The sequence below is a fragment of the Armigeres subalbatus genome, chromosome 1, assembly GCF_024139115.2.
Source record: "Armigeres subalbatus isolate Guangzhou_Male chromosome 1, GZ_Asu_2, whole genome shotgun sequence".
NCBI lineage: Eukaryota > Metazoa > Arthropoda > Insecta > Diptera > Culicidae > Armigeres > Armigeres subalbatus.
Window position 1 is genome coordinate 153,959,398 of NC_085139.1, and position 14,813 is coordinate 153,974,210.

At 36.7% G+C, this 14,813-nt stretch overlaps 3 protein-coding genes across 5 annotated transcripts in view; 1 reads left to right on the plus strand and 2 right to left on the minus strand.

Annotated features, from left to right (window-relative positions):
* LOC134205312 (V-type proton ATPase 116 kDa subunit a 1-like) overlaps window positions 1–3,360 on the minus strand; it is a 65,747-nt gene extending 62,387 nt beyond the window's left edge. The window contains exon 1 of the mRNA XM_062680461.1: window positions 3,221–3,360. The gene's annotated coding sequence lies outside the window, so the exon portion shown is untranslated. The remainder of the gene's footprint in view (window positions 1–3,220) is intronic.
* On the minus strand, window positions 588–7,510 carry LOC134205313 (deoxynucleoside kinase). 3 transcript variants are annotated; one of them, XM_062680463.1, is made up of 5 exons: window positions 7,261–7,510; window positions 3,221–3,560; window positions 2,044–2,162; window positions 1,831–1,982; window positions 588–1,769 (listed from the first exon to the last, which is right to left on the minus strand). In XM_062680463.1, the coding sequence occupies exons 1-5, from the start codon at window positions 7,280–7,282 to the stop codon at window positions 1,617–1,619; spliced, it is 786 nt and encodes a 261-aa protein (XP_062536447.1). In that variant the 5' UTR covers window positions 7,283–7,510; the 3' UTR covers window positions 588–1,616. The 3 variants fall into 3 exon arrangements, with proteins under 3 accessions (XP_062536447.1, XP_062536449.1, XP_062536448.1); XM_062680465.1 differs by having other exon boundaries at window positions 3,221–3,579; window positions 7,261–7,509; XM_062680464.1 differs by lacking the exon at window positions 7,261–7,510 and adding an exon at window positions 3,619–3,793.
* A 2,431-nt stretch (window positions 7,511–9,941) lies between these two features.
* LOC134205314 (U1 small nuclear ribonucleoprotein C) lies at window positions 9,942–13,437 on the plus strand. The gene is made up of 3 exons (XM_062680466.1): window positions 9,942–10,441; window positions 11,372–11,444; window positions 13,322–13,437. Exons 1-3 carry the CDS (start codon window positions 10,084–10,086, stop codon window positions 13,383–13,385), a joined length of 495 nt encoding a protein of 164 aa, XP_062536450.1. The 5' UTR covers window positions 9,942–10,083; the 3' UTR covers window positions 13,386–13,437.
* The last annotated feature ends 1,376 nt before the right edge of the window (window positions 13,438–14,813 follow it).

Below are 14,813 nucleotides of genomic sequence, written 5' to 3' on the forward strand. Positions count from 1 at the left end.
CTGGTATCTTCCAGAAAGTGGTCTATTTTGATTATATATACATTTTTGTAGAACATTGTATTGACCTGATGACCTGAAACAGTTAGTTTCGAAAATATCTTTAAATATTGGTTTTTTAGGGTCTATCCATAAAAAACGCCCGTATTTCAAAAACGATGATAGATGGACACTCGGTGTCTTCAGCAATAAAATTCTACATAATAAATACATACCATAATAAATTAAACTACAACTTTGCCGAAGACACCATATTTAAAAATTGTTTATTAAAGAAGTTACATTTTGCAGCGCCACCTGTGGCAAAAATTGTAACTACAACTTTTCGTCATTCGGTGCGCCATATTTTTGTAAAATTTATTCCTGAAGACAAAAAATAACACCCTGAATCGATTTTCGCCTAACGCACCACTGTGCACTGCTTCCGTCTTATGATGTGCTAACACCAACCCCCTTGAGTTGAGCCATTCCTCGACTCTGCTAATCGCATACGAAGGTTTGAGTTCAACTTCATCGAGAGTGTCGCCAGTAACTGCAAGCAAGGGAATGTGATCATAAATACAAGGAAGGAAATGTGAATAATCCATAAGTGCCTTACAACAAAATTTAGAATATTAGTTATTTATTCGCAGTTTTGAATAATTCAGTACAAAAATTGGCTACATACATTTCGATAATGTATAACTAAAAGCTAAAATATGTGCGATATACCATGGCTAGCGGAAAGTGATGTGAAAGAGTTTAATAAAAAGGTATAACATAAATCTACATTTGAATAAGAGTTTTCACGAACAGGAGTTTAAAAGTTTAATTAAACATTCAAATAATATGTCATATACAAAGCAAAGAAAAAAATGGTTAAAATAATTATGAAACAAAATGACTAGCCTGGATATATTAGTTATTCTCGTTCACGCTTCCCATAAACCGATCAGAAACTTAAACCAATTTAATACTATTAAATATCATTAGCCTATTATTGTAGAATATGAATTTAGTAGAGCCACGCCCGAGCTGCGCCCGGGCTTGGTCTGTTGATACTATTTTTTAATTTGGAGATACCTTTTTAGAAAGCTGATTTTGTTTCGTATTATTGAAATCTGTTTTAGCACGGTTCTGATTTAATTTGTATGGCCATCCATGCTCGTTAGGCAGGTAGGCATTAAAGTTCCTTGTTTCTTTGGTATATAGGGTAAAGAAGGTATTTTGGGGGTTACTATTTACGCTCAACATTATAAACGTGTACAGTAACGCTGTTTGAAGCAAAATTGTTGTATTTTATGTGTTACTTTTGAGATTGTTTACTCTTGATCTTTATCTAGCTTTTTCTAGAATAGCTCGCCTATTAGCATTATCTTTATTTTTGTTCTATTGTCTATTTTGCTCACAATTTTCGACCCCAAATTACCTTGATTACCCTAACATTGTGTACTATTGCGAGTCGTATTCTACAATCTTATAACTAAAACATTCACACTCTTATATTTCTAAAATCTAATTTAGCCTTGCCTAGTCTTGACTGCTAGACATACCTTTATAATATCTAATTAAATAACAGAAATAATAGCAGTCACGTTATTACTCTTATTGTGGTGCTACATGCTGCCCTACTTCCTATGTTACAATTCAGTTCTCGATCGTTTACTTGGTGATGCAAGGATGGGATGTTGGTTGGTATTCTCTATGAGAATTGGCTTAAGAATGCTGGTTTCTGAGCGCTTATACTCAGAGCTGATGTTATTCAAATCCAAGTCTGCGTCTAGGACAAGAACCTACAAACGGATATTTTTCAAAGTAACACAATTGTTGAAACTGATGACTTTATTTTCTTACCGGTGCCATTCTCGGAAACGATCCATGAATGAGCCAGTTCTCGTGCAGCTCATGCAGTTCTTGAAGATATTTTAAAGGAACACAACTTTCTTCTGATCTCGCGCGCTTTTTCATTCTTTCATAAACAACTTCTGGACTTGTACGAAGATAAACTGAAAATGAATCAGGTATTAGATCAGAAAAGCCTAAAAAATCTATTGAACATTTTTTTACCAATTAAATCAGCCTGTATGTGTATATTGGCATGGATGAATTCGTACCACTCTTGTAGAATATTGTACATTCCTTGATGTAAACTACCAGATGTCAACATGTTTTCCACAAAACAATATCTTCAAAATGCCATAAAAAAATAGTTTTGATAAATTTCAATATTCTCGGTATAATTATAATACTGTAGATAATAAAAGGATGACGACTTTGGCAAGACCAGTGAGCTTTTATTGAGCAAATGCTTCAAGACAGTTAATGTAAAAGTATTTGATTAGAATTCTACTAAAACTGATGGAGACAGACTTTGCCAAATTAATTCTCAATTGATAATAAACCTCATACAATCGTTACAAGCCATGAAAAGCTTATCGTGTTTACATGAACGAAAACGAAGAAGCAATGACCCCCGACAAGCTATGATAAAATGCATTGTTTTCGTTTATTAGCCGTGGAAGAATTTTTCGCACAGCTCTGTAAAGTATGTTATTATACATCATCAACACCATTTGGAGAATTCCATGATAACAAAAACTTTCTCAATAGTTCTTGCCTTGTTAGAAACAAAATGCAGATGATAGGAAGTTTCGATTCCAATTTCTATATGTGGGATTCAGGTGAAAGAATTGTTGAGTATCAGCGAGCACTTAGGGATAATATGTCCGATCTGACTATCAAAATGCTTTCGCAGAATTATCAAGATGCTAGATAGATATAGATATTGAGCAGCGATTTTCGCATTTCGGAAAATTTAGAATCCACTCATGGCAGTGAAAGTAATAAGAAGGCTTTCTATTGAATCATGCAGAATAATCTCTACTTGTTGTAGTCCTGCCAATAATGCACCATGTCCGTATGTGGTTTTACATTCCTTAATTACACTGTGTCCTAGGACAAACGTTCAAGTAGACAGAGTATCGAATTTCTATCTCTGGCCAGTCAATTCTGCCTTGCATTGTCAGCCATTCAAAACTATCAAAAAAAAAAACTCAGGGATTGTCTGAAACATATTGATTACATGATCAACAAAGATAAATAATAAATTGATGTAAACATTAACAAAATGATCATGAATGAACAAGAAAAGTAACAAAGCTAAAGTACCATTTGATTTGATATTTAGCTAAATAGGCGCATGCGCATGTTAATTAATTAGTAGATAGTATGACGGTACCCTTACCTGGCACTGAACATGGATCGCTCCATGAGTTTCACGCATTTGTCCGTCTGATGGGTATGCATATTTAGCATCGTCAGTGTCACGTAGGTCTGGAATGGCATAGCCCACCGGTACGGTTCTTTGTACATCAAGTCCAGAAGGTTAACTCCCCCGCAGTCACGCCACTTTTCTACCGGCTCCGTCAACAGGCAAACCCGGTCCTGGAACTTCTGAAAGTGGTTCAGAAATGTGGTCTTACCGCTGCCAATGTTCCCCTCGATGAAAACGGTAAACGGCTTCTTCCCTGCGGCACCCAGCTTTTCCGGTCCAATTGATGCTGCCATGTTCAGGAAAGTACGTCCTGTGGAAACACACAAGAACTGATTAAATTTACACTTTGTTATAAATTATTCACTTACAGATTAATTAAAAATAGGAAGACAACACAAAACTGTACAAAAATAACTTATATTATTCTAATATCTAGCTCAAAACACTTTCGTCGCACAATTTGAACGCAACACCAGAGAGAAGAAGCAGTTAGAAGACCGTTTTCGGCGGGAGTTGTTCGCGAAACCGCGGGCATTTTTCTGCCAGCCTGTCGCGCGCAGCGCAACTCGAAAAGCTTAAACTAAAAATATTGGAACTCGAAAAAGCTCATTCCACCACTGACAGTTTCTTATGGGATTTTACTGTAGAGGAACAAAGAGAAAAAATTATAGCGTATTTCTCTCACAGTCTTACATATGGCAGTAAAGAGGGAAGGCAATACCTGAGTTATATGTTGGTGTGCACTCTGTCGGTGAGCTTTATACACAGTTAGGAAAAAATACCTAATTTTAGATTCATGGGCGAACGCTCTATTGCAGTGGTTCCCAAACTGTGGGTCGCGACCCCCAGGGGGGTCGTGGGCTGTTCAGTGGTGGGTCGCGAAAGACGAATCTTAATTCATAATTTTGTTACTATTTTGTCTCATAAATCACAAATCTATCTATCAAAGGATCGAAGTAATGATTGGATGATTAAAGAACAACAAACCTGACGAGGTCAACGGCCTTTTTTTTAGTTATACGATATTTGGACAAGTAGAAAGAAGACCTATACTACCCAAATCTAAACCCCGAACTCAATCCAAAACCAATCCCAATCCAATTCGAATCCAATCTAAATCAAATCGAAATCTATTTAAAATCCAATCCAAATTTAATTCAAATCCAATCCAAATCTAATTCAAATCAAATCCAAATTCAATCCTAATCAAATCGAAATCCAATTCAAATCCAATTTGAATAAATTTCAAATCCAATCCAAATCCAACCCAAATCAAATCCAAATCCAATCCAAAAAATTGACGAAATTTTGACAAATACAATGATGGGATAAAAAGTAATTTATTATGATTTGTTCAATCTAACGCGAACTCATTTTTAACTAATTTCACAAAATCAATGCATTTGGTACCTGGTGGGTCGCAAGCAATATGGGATTCTGCTAGGTGGGTCGCATATCCAAAAGTTTGGGAACCTCTGCTCTATTGTATACAACAGACCAGATGTTCGTTGTACGCCAGCTATCGCAGAAATGCCGCGATCACGAATTTCCGGATAAACTGATACGTTTGATCAAGTCGACGATGAATCGGGTGATGTGCATACTTCAAGCTTCAGGGGCATTCTTGAGTCCCTTTGAAACGCGCAGAGGGTTACGGCAATGGTGTTTGCCTGCTATTGACTTCTCCAAAACCAGAATCACCAACACACTGTGTAGGATGTGTAAAATAAAAGTGGGTGGTAATTCAGTTGCAACAAACCTATCACAAACACTTTGTGTGGAATACTGCGGAATCACGCACACTTCTAATCATTTGGAGAAGTCAATTCGACATTTAGAGGGGTATGTATAATACAACGGTCAGGGATTGGTAGCGTTTAGATCATTTCATTATACACGTTATCAAACATAAATAATAGTGGAATCCCTCCCAATCGAAATTGCCGTACCCAGGGGGTAATATGCGGTGTATCACGCCTCCTCAGCATGTAGTTTGAAGCAAATGTAAATAAACAATTATCGTTAATTATCGCTGTTTTGAAGCCTTGGAAGTGTAGCGCCAAATTCCAACAACAACAAGAACCAATTTCGAGAAAAAAAATTGCAAGTAATCTCGAAGTAAACTTCTCAACAGTTGCTGTACGGCAGGCTTCAATGGATTAAGAATCAATTGAGTTAATCAAGAATTTGACAAACCCAGCGGAAGTGTGAAAGCGTACCTGGGGAGAAAATACGTGACAGTTATTCTTGCTCAAGCGTGAAGTGTCTGGTCTCCAGTTATGCGCGAATTTGGTGAAATTGTTTCAAAATGTATTCTTCTATGTTTTTAATGACTAAAACTAAATACGCGCTGGATTGCTTAATCCAGAAGTTTGTTTATGGATCCATTATCCAATTGATAATGGTAGCATAAACAAGCGGGGCTTATTGTTAGCAAAAGTGACCTCGGACTGGTCATGAAATACCAGGCAGTCTGAAATGGGTCACTGGAGCTGCAGTAGAGCTAGCTCTTTCTAACTCAGGACTAAATCTGACTGTAAAAATGTGTAAAACAATCAGCTTTCTTCCATAACATCGCTACCAGCCACACACACACACTCGCCAAGCGGAATGGCCCGCCCTTTCCAAGCGGCGAGGCCCGGATAATGGGTGGGCTTTGTGGCCGTGCGGTTAGCGACGTCAATCATCTAGACGCATGTGCTAGGGAGTGTGGGTTCGAATCCCGCCCTGGTAAGGAGCAAACTTTTCGTTATCGAAAAATTCTCCACTGGTCCACTGGGTGTTATTGTCGGCGTAGCACCAACTTAGAATTCGGAAGTCGGGAGTTCCGAACCGAATTTTCTTCCGAAGTTTTATCTGTCCAACTAATTAATGCGTTGTTTAGCGCATCTTTAGGCGAATCTAGCGCACTTAATTCGCCATAAAAGTCATTAGGCGATAACAATACTTCCGCCTTACCAACAAGCATTTGTTTACTTTGCTCGATAGGTAGACGGTTTGACAGCTCAATAGGTAGATTTGGCTCCACTCTTTGCGTAATGGAACGTACACACGGTCAAGCAGTTTGACCAACATTGACTCCACCTCTCGTTTATTCAAACATCCATCAAGTTTTACCAACAGTGACACGAATAATCAATTTATTCGACCAACAATATCTCACACGAACGACCGAAGCGCCAACTTGAGCACCAACCATCAAAAAATATATTTTGTGCAACTTCACTACAAATGCTCAAACATGTTCGGCAAATCTTGACTCCACCCCCGACAACTCAAACCAAAATCAAACCGTTTTAATTTTTTACAACCGAGCCGCCAACTGTCAAATGGTTGGTCGAACAACTTCACACACGTTCAAACAAAGCAGCAACCGAAGCGTTTTCTTGGGGGCGGAGTCAATGTTCGTCAAACTGCTTGACTGGTGTGTACGTTGCATAACTCTATATAATATATTATAATATTATAATAAGCCATTTTATGAGACAGATTCGAACAGCTGATCGAAATTTTGAGTGGAGGGCTCGGTCTTTGTTTTGGTAAATTTGCATGTAAACCATCATCATTTCGTCATCATCATCATCATTTCATTTCATTTTCGCAAATGTTCCTTGTAAAATGTAAATATTAGTATTTGGTCTCCTGTCATTTGAGCTTTCTATGAAATGGCTTATAGACTCTGGTTTTGACTTCATTTTGTATAGATGGATTTAACCGTGTACTCACCGAATGATTATTCTTGTCTCTTTTTCCCCACAGTAATTTAACTCTTTTTAAAAACAGTGACATTTTCAAATGAAGAAGAGAGAAAGCATTACATACTCTAATCAGTTTCGGTGAACAACGGTGAGAAATCCTTTGTTTACGTTTCGTTTCATGAATGTTCATGAAAAAGTGCAAAAAAAAGAAAAATAATTATTGAATTTGTAAACATTCCACATGCTGCAGAAATCTATAGTTATAAGACATGAAAAGAGATAAAAAGAAGTGAACTACTATCAGGTACTTACGGAATATATAATTCACAAACATTGCTTCGCTAATTTCTTACGAAACTGAATTATCCTTCTGGGCGAAACAATAATTAAATTTTGTTCTATACATCAACACTGTATTCCTTTTACGACAAATGATAATTTTAAACAATACACTTCGATTTAGTTCTCGATAATCCGCCAGTAAACTCTATATAATTCTGATTATAGTGCGATCCCCAATCACGTTTCATGGAATATTATAAAATTTAATACTGATGCAATTTTTTTATGCAGCCTGCAAGTAAATATTTAGAATCAAAACAAACAACAATCAAACATGTGCAAAATTCTAGATACTACAGCAACCGTAGATGTGCGAAAGCAATGATCGATTTTCTCATCGACCTATATACACTGTAAACCCGACAATACTCTTTAAAGAGTAAAATACATCCATTATTTTTGTATGTATGAAACTGTCAAAATAATGGGTAATTATATTTTTGACCATAAATATATAGAAGACAGAACAAGAGAAGCGTTGGCGCTATTGCCCGAACATTTACATTTAATTGATTGTTAATTATGTTTTCATCATGTGCAATAATAAAGATTTCTCGCTTAACTTTTCAAAAGGTCCTAAGTAACATTTTTTTCATGATTTAATTTGAGTACTGCAATCAAAAGCTTTCATGTTGTTCTATTGATTGCGCTATTCAAATTAATTCATGAAAAAAATGTTACTTAGGACCTTTTGAAAAGTTAGGCGAGATTTTTTCATTAAAAATAATAAACCGCCTAATTGTTTGCACAATATTTATTCTAAATTTCAACTATAGCTTTTCAAAATAATAAAGAGTAAAATATACCCGTTTTTTCAAAAAAAATTAATATTGTCTTGGATAATGGGTAAAAAACACCCCTGAATTTGACGTAAAGGGCCTTTACTCATTAATGAGTAAACGCTGTTTACTCTTTTAATGAGTTGAACTATTTAACTTCATAATGGTACAGTGACTATAATAACAGTGTCGTCAAGTGTCAGAATTGGAACAGAATCGCCTGTCAGTTTCATACAAATGCGCATTCCAAACGAGCAGGAGACCTGTCAAACGTAACACTTGACGTTACTCTTCTTATAGGGCTCTACATAATGGGTACTTTTTCACCCATTAAAGAGTACTTTGGCGGCACAGTGATACACGGAGATTTTCGGTTACTCATTTGTCAAACTAATTGATGCGCTGTTTAGCGCATCTTTAAGGAAGCCTCACACCTCGGGAAATTGGTCCGCGGATTTTTTCCCCATGTGTTTTTGCATATGCGATGTTTTCGGGATTTGGGCACGGAAAATCAAAATCCCGGCCCCATTTAAAATGCACGGGGACCAAAATCCAGCTGAAATTTTTCCCGAGGTGTAAGGTACCCGGATAAAAGTGTACCATAGGCTCAACAGTGTAAACAATTGAATAACCATGCGCTCTACGGTATACAATAGGATATATAGTTTCTTGATGGTTGTCCATATTGTATCAACACCGTGGATATAATACGTCAACATAGTTCTCTAATGTAACAATACTTCCAATTGTTTTTAGAACATTTAGTGCATAAATTTTAATCATTGATAACTTCTGAAAATTTTGTTCAAATTGTATATAAGCCATATAATAATATTTATCCAATTGTAGCAAATATGCATTATTTTTCTTAAAATTTCATCATTGAACGGTAGAACCGTCATAATTAAGAAATCCAATATCGTATTGTTTTACTATAAAAATACAATTCAATCTAATGTAATTTGAACGGTTTTCTTCGGATATTTCAACAATATATTTACGATACACTCTATTGTTTGACAAAAGAAAGTGTATGAAAAAATCTCAGATTTTGTATAGTTACGATACTTAACAACCCGTACGTTCTAATGCGAAAACTTCATTTACAATTTAATGAATGGTTCATAACAATGCATTCTAATGTATTTCTATTATTTCATAGCCATTTCAGGGGCCTTTAGGCGAATCCAGCGCACTAATTCCGAAGTTGGGAAAGTTGCCTGTATCTGGAAAAAAATCCAACTTCGGTATAAAATGCGGTATAAATTTATTCCGGATACACAATATTAGTCCGGAATCTGTCAAACTGTAAAAAAATGGAAAGAATGACATTTGGCCCATAAATAAGAACATATTTTTAGTCCCATTCAAATTTAAAATGCAAATTAAAAATAGTTCCGGGCTCCAAAAATTATGGAAAATTGAGGTTCGGCTCATAGTTTTATCCAGCTTTCCACGCTCGGTAATGGCGGCTTGTCGCTGTGTAAAAATCAATCGGTCACTGCACTGTTTGACACTAGCTGGAGGAAAGCTCACTGGCGTTCCTGGATGAGGGGAAGGGAAAAAAGGCCTTTTCGCCAGTGAGTTTTCCTCCAGCTAGTGTCAAAAAGTACAGTGACCGATTGATTTTTACACACCGAAAAGCCGCCATTACCGAGCGTGGAAAGCTGGATATGCACATTCAGAATATGTAAAAACATATTGCCTGATTTTCTCAAAATTGCACGCGGCGTACACTTCAGGAAAGATAAATACCGCCGCGCTTTCTGCACCCCGTTTACTTGATTCTTGTATGTGCTTCTTATGAAGTACTTTTATACCCATAAATGGGTACTATTTAGTAATTGTGTCTCGGTAGATTTCGAATCGTGCGAAATGACAGGCAATGTCACATATGGTTCGGTGGTAAACAAAATATAGCATCATTTTATAAGTTTCTTCAAAACGGTGAACATTTGTATCGTTTGTTTAAAGTTTTTCGCATATTCATTAATTCAAAAATACGACTAACATAATGCCGAAGTACTACTGTGATTATTGCGACACGTACCTTACGCACGACTCGCCCAGCGTACGCAAAACCCACTGCACCGGCCGAAAGCACAAAGACAATGTGAAGTTCTACTACCAGAAGTGGATGGAGGAACAGGCCCAGCATCTCATCGACGCGACCACCGCTGCCTTCAAGGCGGGGAAGATCGCCCAGAACCCGTTCTCGGCTGGTCCGCCGAAGCCGAATGTCGCCATACCGCCGCCCACGATGGGTATGCCTGCCCGGCCGGGAATGATTCCCGGCATGCCAGCCGGAGCGCCGCCGCTACTAATGGGACCGGGTCCGATGGGAATGCGTCCTCCCATGATGATGCCAATGGGTGAGTTATTTTGGGATTCATAATTATTTGATTCAGGGCTAATTATTTGTTTTTGACCCTTCCTTCGGAAGTGTCTATAATTTCACTTTGTATGCGTTACGCAGGTGTGTTACGTATTAATCTATCAAGAAATCTCGTTAATTATTAAATAAAATGTATTGTATTTGAAACAAATTCACTTTGACATTGAAAATATAATTATAACAAATGATATGATATGGAATTATGCCTATTTTTCTGATTTGTTTCAAAGAAACAAATGATTTTTATTGAGGAACATATAGAAGCATGTACAAAAAAATCTTCTCAGAAAAGCAAAAACGTAAAAATTGAAAGGGATTTCAAAAATTTCTTAAGTATAAGCTAGATAGCAAATGTGAGCATGTTTTGAGACACTAATAGATCACTTGTATGCATGTATGTGTGCGTATGTGTGCAAATTCTGAAATTTACTACAATAAAAATCTCGCTCATTTTTAAGGTTTTGAACAAGTTTAGTTTTACCAAATTAGGCATCCATAAGGTGAAATATATGTTATTATTGAACGCTATTGAGTTTCGCTCAGATCAATGACTGATTTAGTTAGTTCTGGATTAATTAATATCGAGGTCTCTGGAAATTACGAGTACAATATATGCAACCAGCGTTACGATAGTTACTAACCATGTCACAAAAGTTATTCAATCCGACGAGCGCCTTATAGATAGGCAGCATGAAGTACAGTACGTTATCATTCGTTAAGTTGTCACTCAACCCAAGACATCCGCCTTTGGGTAGGCAATTATTTTGTCACTTTCACGGTAAATCGCCGTGGGAAGCTGAGTAGTTATATCTCGTTTTAAATACTGGAGTCTGGAAAAAAATTCCTCATAACTAAGGAAGGGTCAAAATCTCACTGTAGGTGGATTAATCTGGGTTTTTTTTTGTAGGTATGCCACCAATGGGAATGGGTATGCGACCTCCAATGATGAACGGTCCTCCGCCGCAGATGAGCCAGAAAATGTAAGTAAATGCAAAAATAATCAACTAAACTTAGGTTTTTTTTCGTATTTTCGGAAATTATTGTGCTACAAATCTGAATTTTAATATAAGATTACTGTAATTTATTTATCCATGTTTTATCCTGGTAGTGTTATCACAATTCCATAATATATAGAAACTATTTTTTGTTGCTGGTGTATTTAGGCTACTTAAAACGCATTTTTTGGTTGTCCACGTAGGTGACATACTTGAAATCACTAACAAAGAGTGGTTCATTTTTCTAAAATACAGGCATGATCAGATTACGAGGACATTCGCCGGTTTATTTAAATCAAGTCTAGTGTTTGCCTACGACGAGATAAACCGTCGCCATATTTTTGACAGATCAGAAAGAGTATAACAGATTATTTTCGGTTCTGAAGAATGTTATTTAAATGATACACTCTTCAGAAAAAAAACAGGTTTAAAATACCAAGAATGCCAATATTGGGCCACTAGATTTTTTTGATCGAAGTCTCAGGTTAAGCCTAACCTTCCGAGAAAAAAACAGTTTTCAAAATATAAGTAAGCAAAATATCTTATCGATAAAAGCTCAATCGAACAGATTTTTTTTAAAGGCAATTATTTGACAGTCAGGAAATTTAACTCTCTCCTGCCCAAGATGGTGTATTCATCTTGCTCCTGCCCTTGGTGTCTGTAGAGCACTATCAAATTTTGCAACTTCTTATCTTCGTCGAATTGTCATAACCACATAAGCGAAGGTAGAGATATCGCAACACGAGTTCAGTTCATACAAATAAATTGCCTATATTCCGGGTATTGGTCACCCGGAGTGATAATTACTTACTATGTGGTCGGGTTAGGATCTGACGACCAACTGGCTCAATCACACAACCCTACTTCATCGAGCGCTGATGAAGCACGTGTTAATATGCCAGACAATTCTAAATATTCATCCTGCTCTGTTGGAAAATAGATGGCGAGAGCTCGACTAAGTGTCTCGTGTTAAGAATTTGGGCTCATTAATGCCCCACAATTCTTTCCTGTAGTGTAATAGTGGTAGTGGGATCAAATCTCACCGAAGGAAGTCTCCAATAGATTTTTCGAAATCTTTCACATGTGTTATGCAGATTTTAATGATAATATGAAAACATTCTGTACCTAGTTCATTTTTGTGACGCAGATTGTAGGGAACTTCAAAAGCTTTTGGATATCTTCGCACGTTGGTGTCTCATGAACTACCTTCAAGTTTGCGTTTCCAAATGTTGCGTTATCTCATATCGTCGACGGAAGTCTCCGATATTATATGATTACAGCATAAATGGTCAACAAATTGAACGTGTGGATAAACTGAAGGATCTTGGAGTGTTGTTGGATTACCAACTAACATTTAAGCTGCATTACTCTTATGTAGTAGAAAAAGCCAATCGTCAACTAGGATTCATCCTCAAGATTGCTAAAGAGTTTAACGACCCAATATGCCTGCGCGCCCTATACTGTTCTTTGGTCAGATCCATTTTGGAATTTGCGTCGGTGGTGTGGTCTCCTTATCGAGGCAACTGATACAACTATCAGCTAGGAACACTATTTATGGAGCTAATGACCCAATCAACTCTATTTGCAGAGCATTTCGAGAAGCATATTCTTTATTTGACTTTAATTTATCTACGGAAGCATTTCGACAACGTTTGCGTACATCACGTATATTCAATTAATTGTTTAGTATAATTTAATTAAGTATAATACATTAAGACCATGATGTCAGATGGATACAACAATAAATAAATAAATAAAATAAATATCCCAACCTTGTAAATAGTAACAATATTTCTAGATGGTTCGACGTGTGCAAATACTAACATGATTGATTATTTTTGCTTTGTTTTTTTTTTTTGTAGGCATTACAACGCTTATCAACTATATGAGAACGTAGTGCGCTGTGAAAACCGGCGGCCGTACTAAATTTTCCTCCCGTCAAATATTTGAACAATCCTACTTTCAAATGATTTCTGAATTGCGTTTTTGAAATATTTTATTTGAAAAAGCCGAAAATTCCATTCAAATTCTAGTTGTAAAATTCAATCCCATTAGAATTCACTTTTATACTTTCCAATTGATCTAGTACTTCTTATTCTCATTCAAATATTCCCCCCATAATTGTGTGATCGCATCACTTACCAAAATGATATATCCCTTCTTACTAACACAATATCCTATCCTGGGATGATCGTGGAGATGCAGAGGTATACTCGGTCTCTAGTAACAACGAGAGTCGAATTAATAATCCTTCCTTCCCTTGATGTCCGTAAGGACGTGGTCGGCGCCGTTATTGTCGGTGTAGCACCAACTTAGAATTCGGAAGTCGGGACTTCCGAACCGAACTTTCTTCCGAAGTTTTATCTGTCAAACTAATTGATGCGTTGTTTAGCGCATCTTTTTGCCTGTATCTGGAGAAAAATCCAACTTCGGTATAAAAAGCGTTCTAACTTTGTTCCGGATAGACCATATTGATTTAGTAAAATGCAATGAATTTTCGAAATTTGTACACTGAGAATGATAGCTTAATCCCAAACTCCTTTCAATTGGTTCCCTGTACAATTTCCCAGGTTCTAGTGATTCACGGAGTAGCTACTACGAATTGTACGGTCATCCTGCTCAAATCAATAAATACAGTTACGCCTATTTTAAAGAAGTTCCTAGAAATGTTGACAATGTATTCGCATACTCTTGGGCTCATCAAGATCGTTACGTTACGTTACGCGTTACGCAAATGCAATCCTTCGTCGTCTCCATTGACTTTCTTTTGCCAAGCTAATACTATTGACACACTGATGGTATTCGTACCATGGTACAAATTGTACAACTAGTGTTAGGCTGACCAGATCATTTCGGTAAAAAACGGGACAAACGCGCTTGCAAAACGGGACATGTCAAAAAACCTTGTGATAAAATTCAAGAGCTGTGGAAATTTCAAAATTTATGGGCTTAATTTTCATTTTCCGTGTAAGAAATTAGAAATATTTTAGAGTGAATCATTCACCACCATAACCTTCAATTGTATTAAGTTTATTTGTGGAAAAATACTAAACTACAAATACTTCACTCTTTAAAGGAACGCGGACAAAAACAGAAAGTTAAAAAAAATTACGCGATTCTAAATTTAAAAAAAAATGGGGATTTTGAAATTTGATTTTGATCTACTCTTAAACATGCAGGTGCACTAATTAACGTTAGCATATTTTCCGGGTTTTTCGAACCTTCCTCCCCTTCTGTAAGATTATTTCCAAACAAATATTTTTTGTTTATATGGAGCGTAAGAAACTGACAGAACCCCCCTTCCCCCATAAATGCTTACGTAATTAGTGTACGACCCCTGTTAGCAGGAAAAAC

Coding starts and splice junctions, on each gene's coding strand:
- LOC134205313 (XM_062680463.1), bottom strand. CDS start 7,282: ATGTTTGTGAATTATATATTCC. Junction 3,561..7,260: donor GTTTGTGAATTATATATTCC/GTAAGTACCTGA, acceptor GTGTTTCCACAG/GACGTACTTTCCTGAACATG. Junction 2,163..3,220: donor CGATCCATGTTCAGTGCCAG/GTAAGGGTACCG, acceptor GGCATTTTGAAG/ATATTGTTTTGTGGAAAACA.
- LOC134205314 (XM_062680466.1), top strand. CDS start 10,084: ATGCCGAAGTACTACTGTGATTATTGCGACACGTACCTTACGCACGAC. Junction 10,442..11,371: donor TCCCATGATGATGCCAATGG/GTGAGTTATTTT, acceptor TTTTTTTTGTAG/GTATGCCACCAATGGGAATG. Junction 11,445..13,321: donor CCGCAGATGAGCCAGAAAAT/GTAAGTAAATGC, acceptor TTTTTTTTGTAG/GCATTACAACGCTTATCAAC.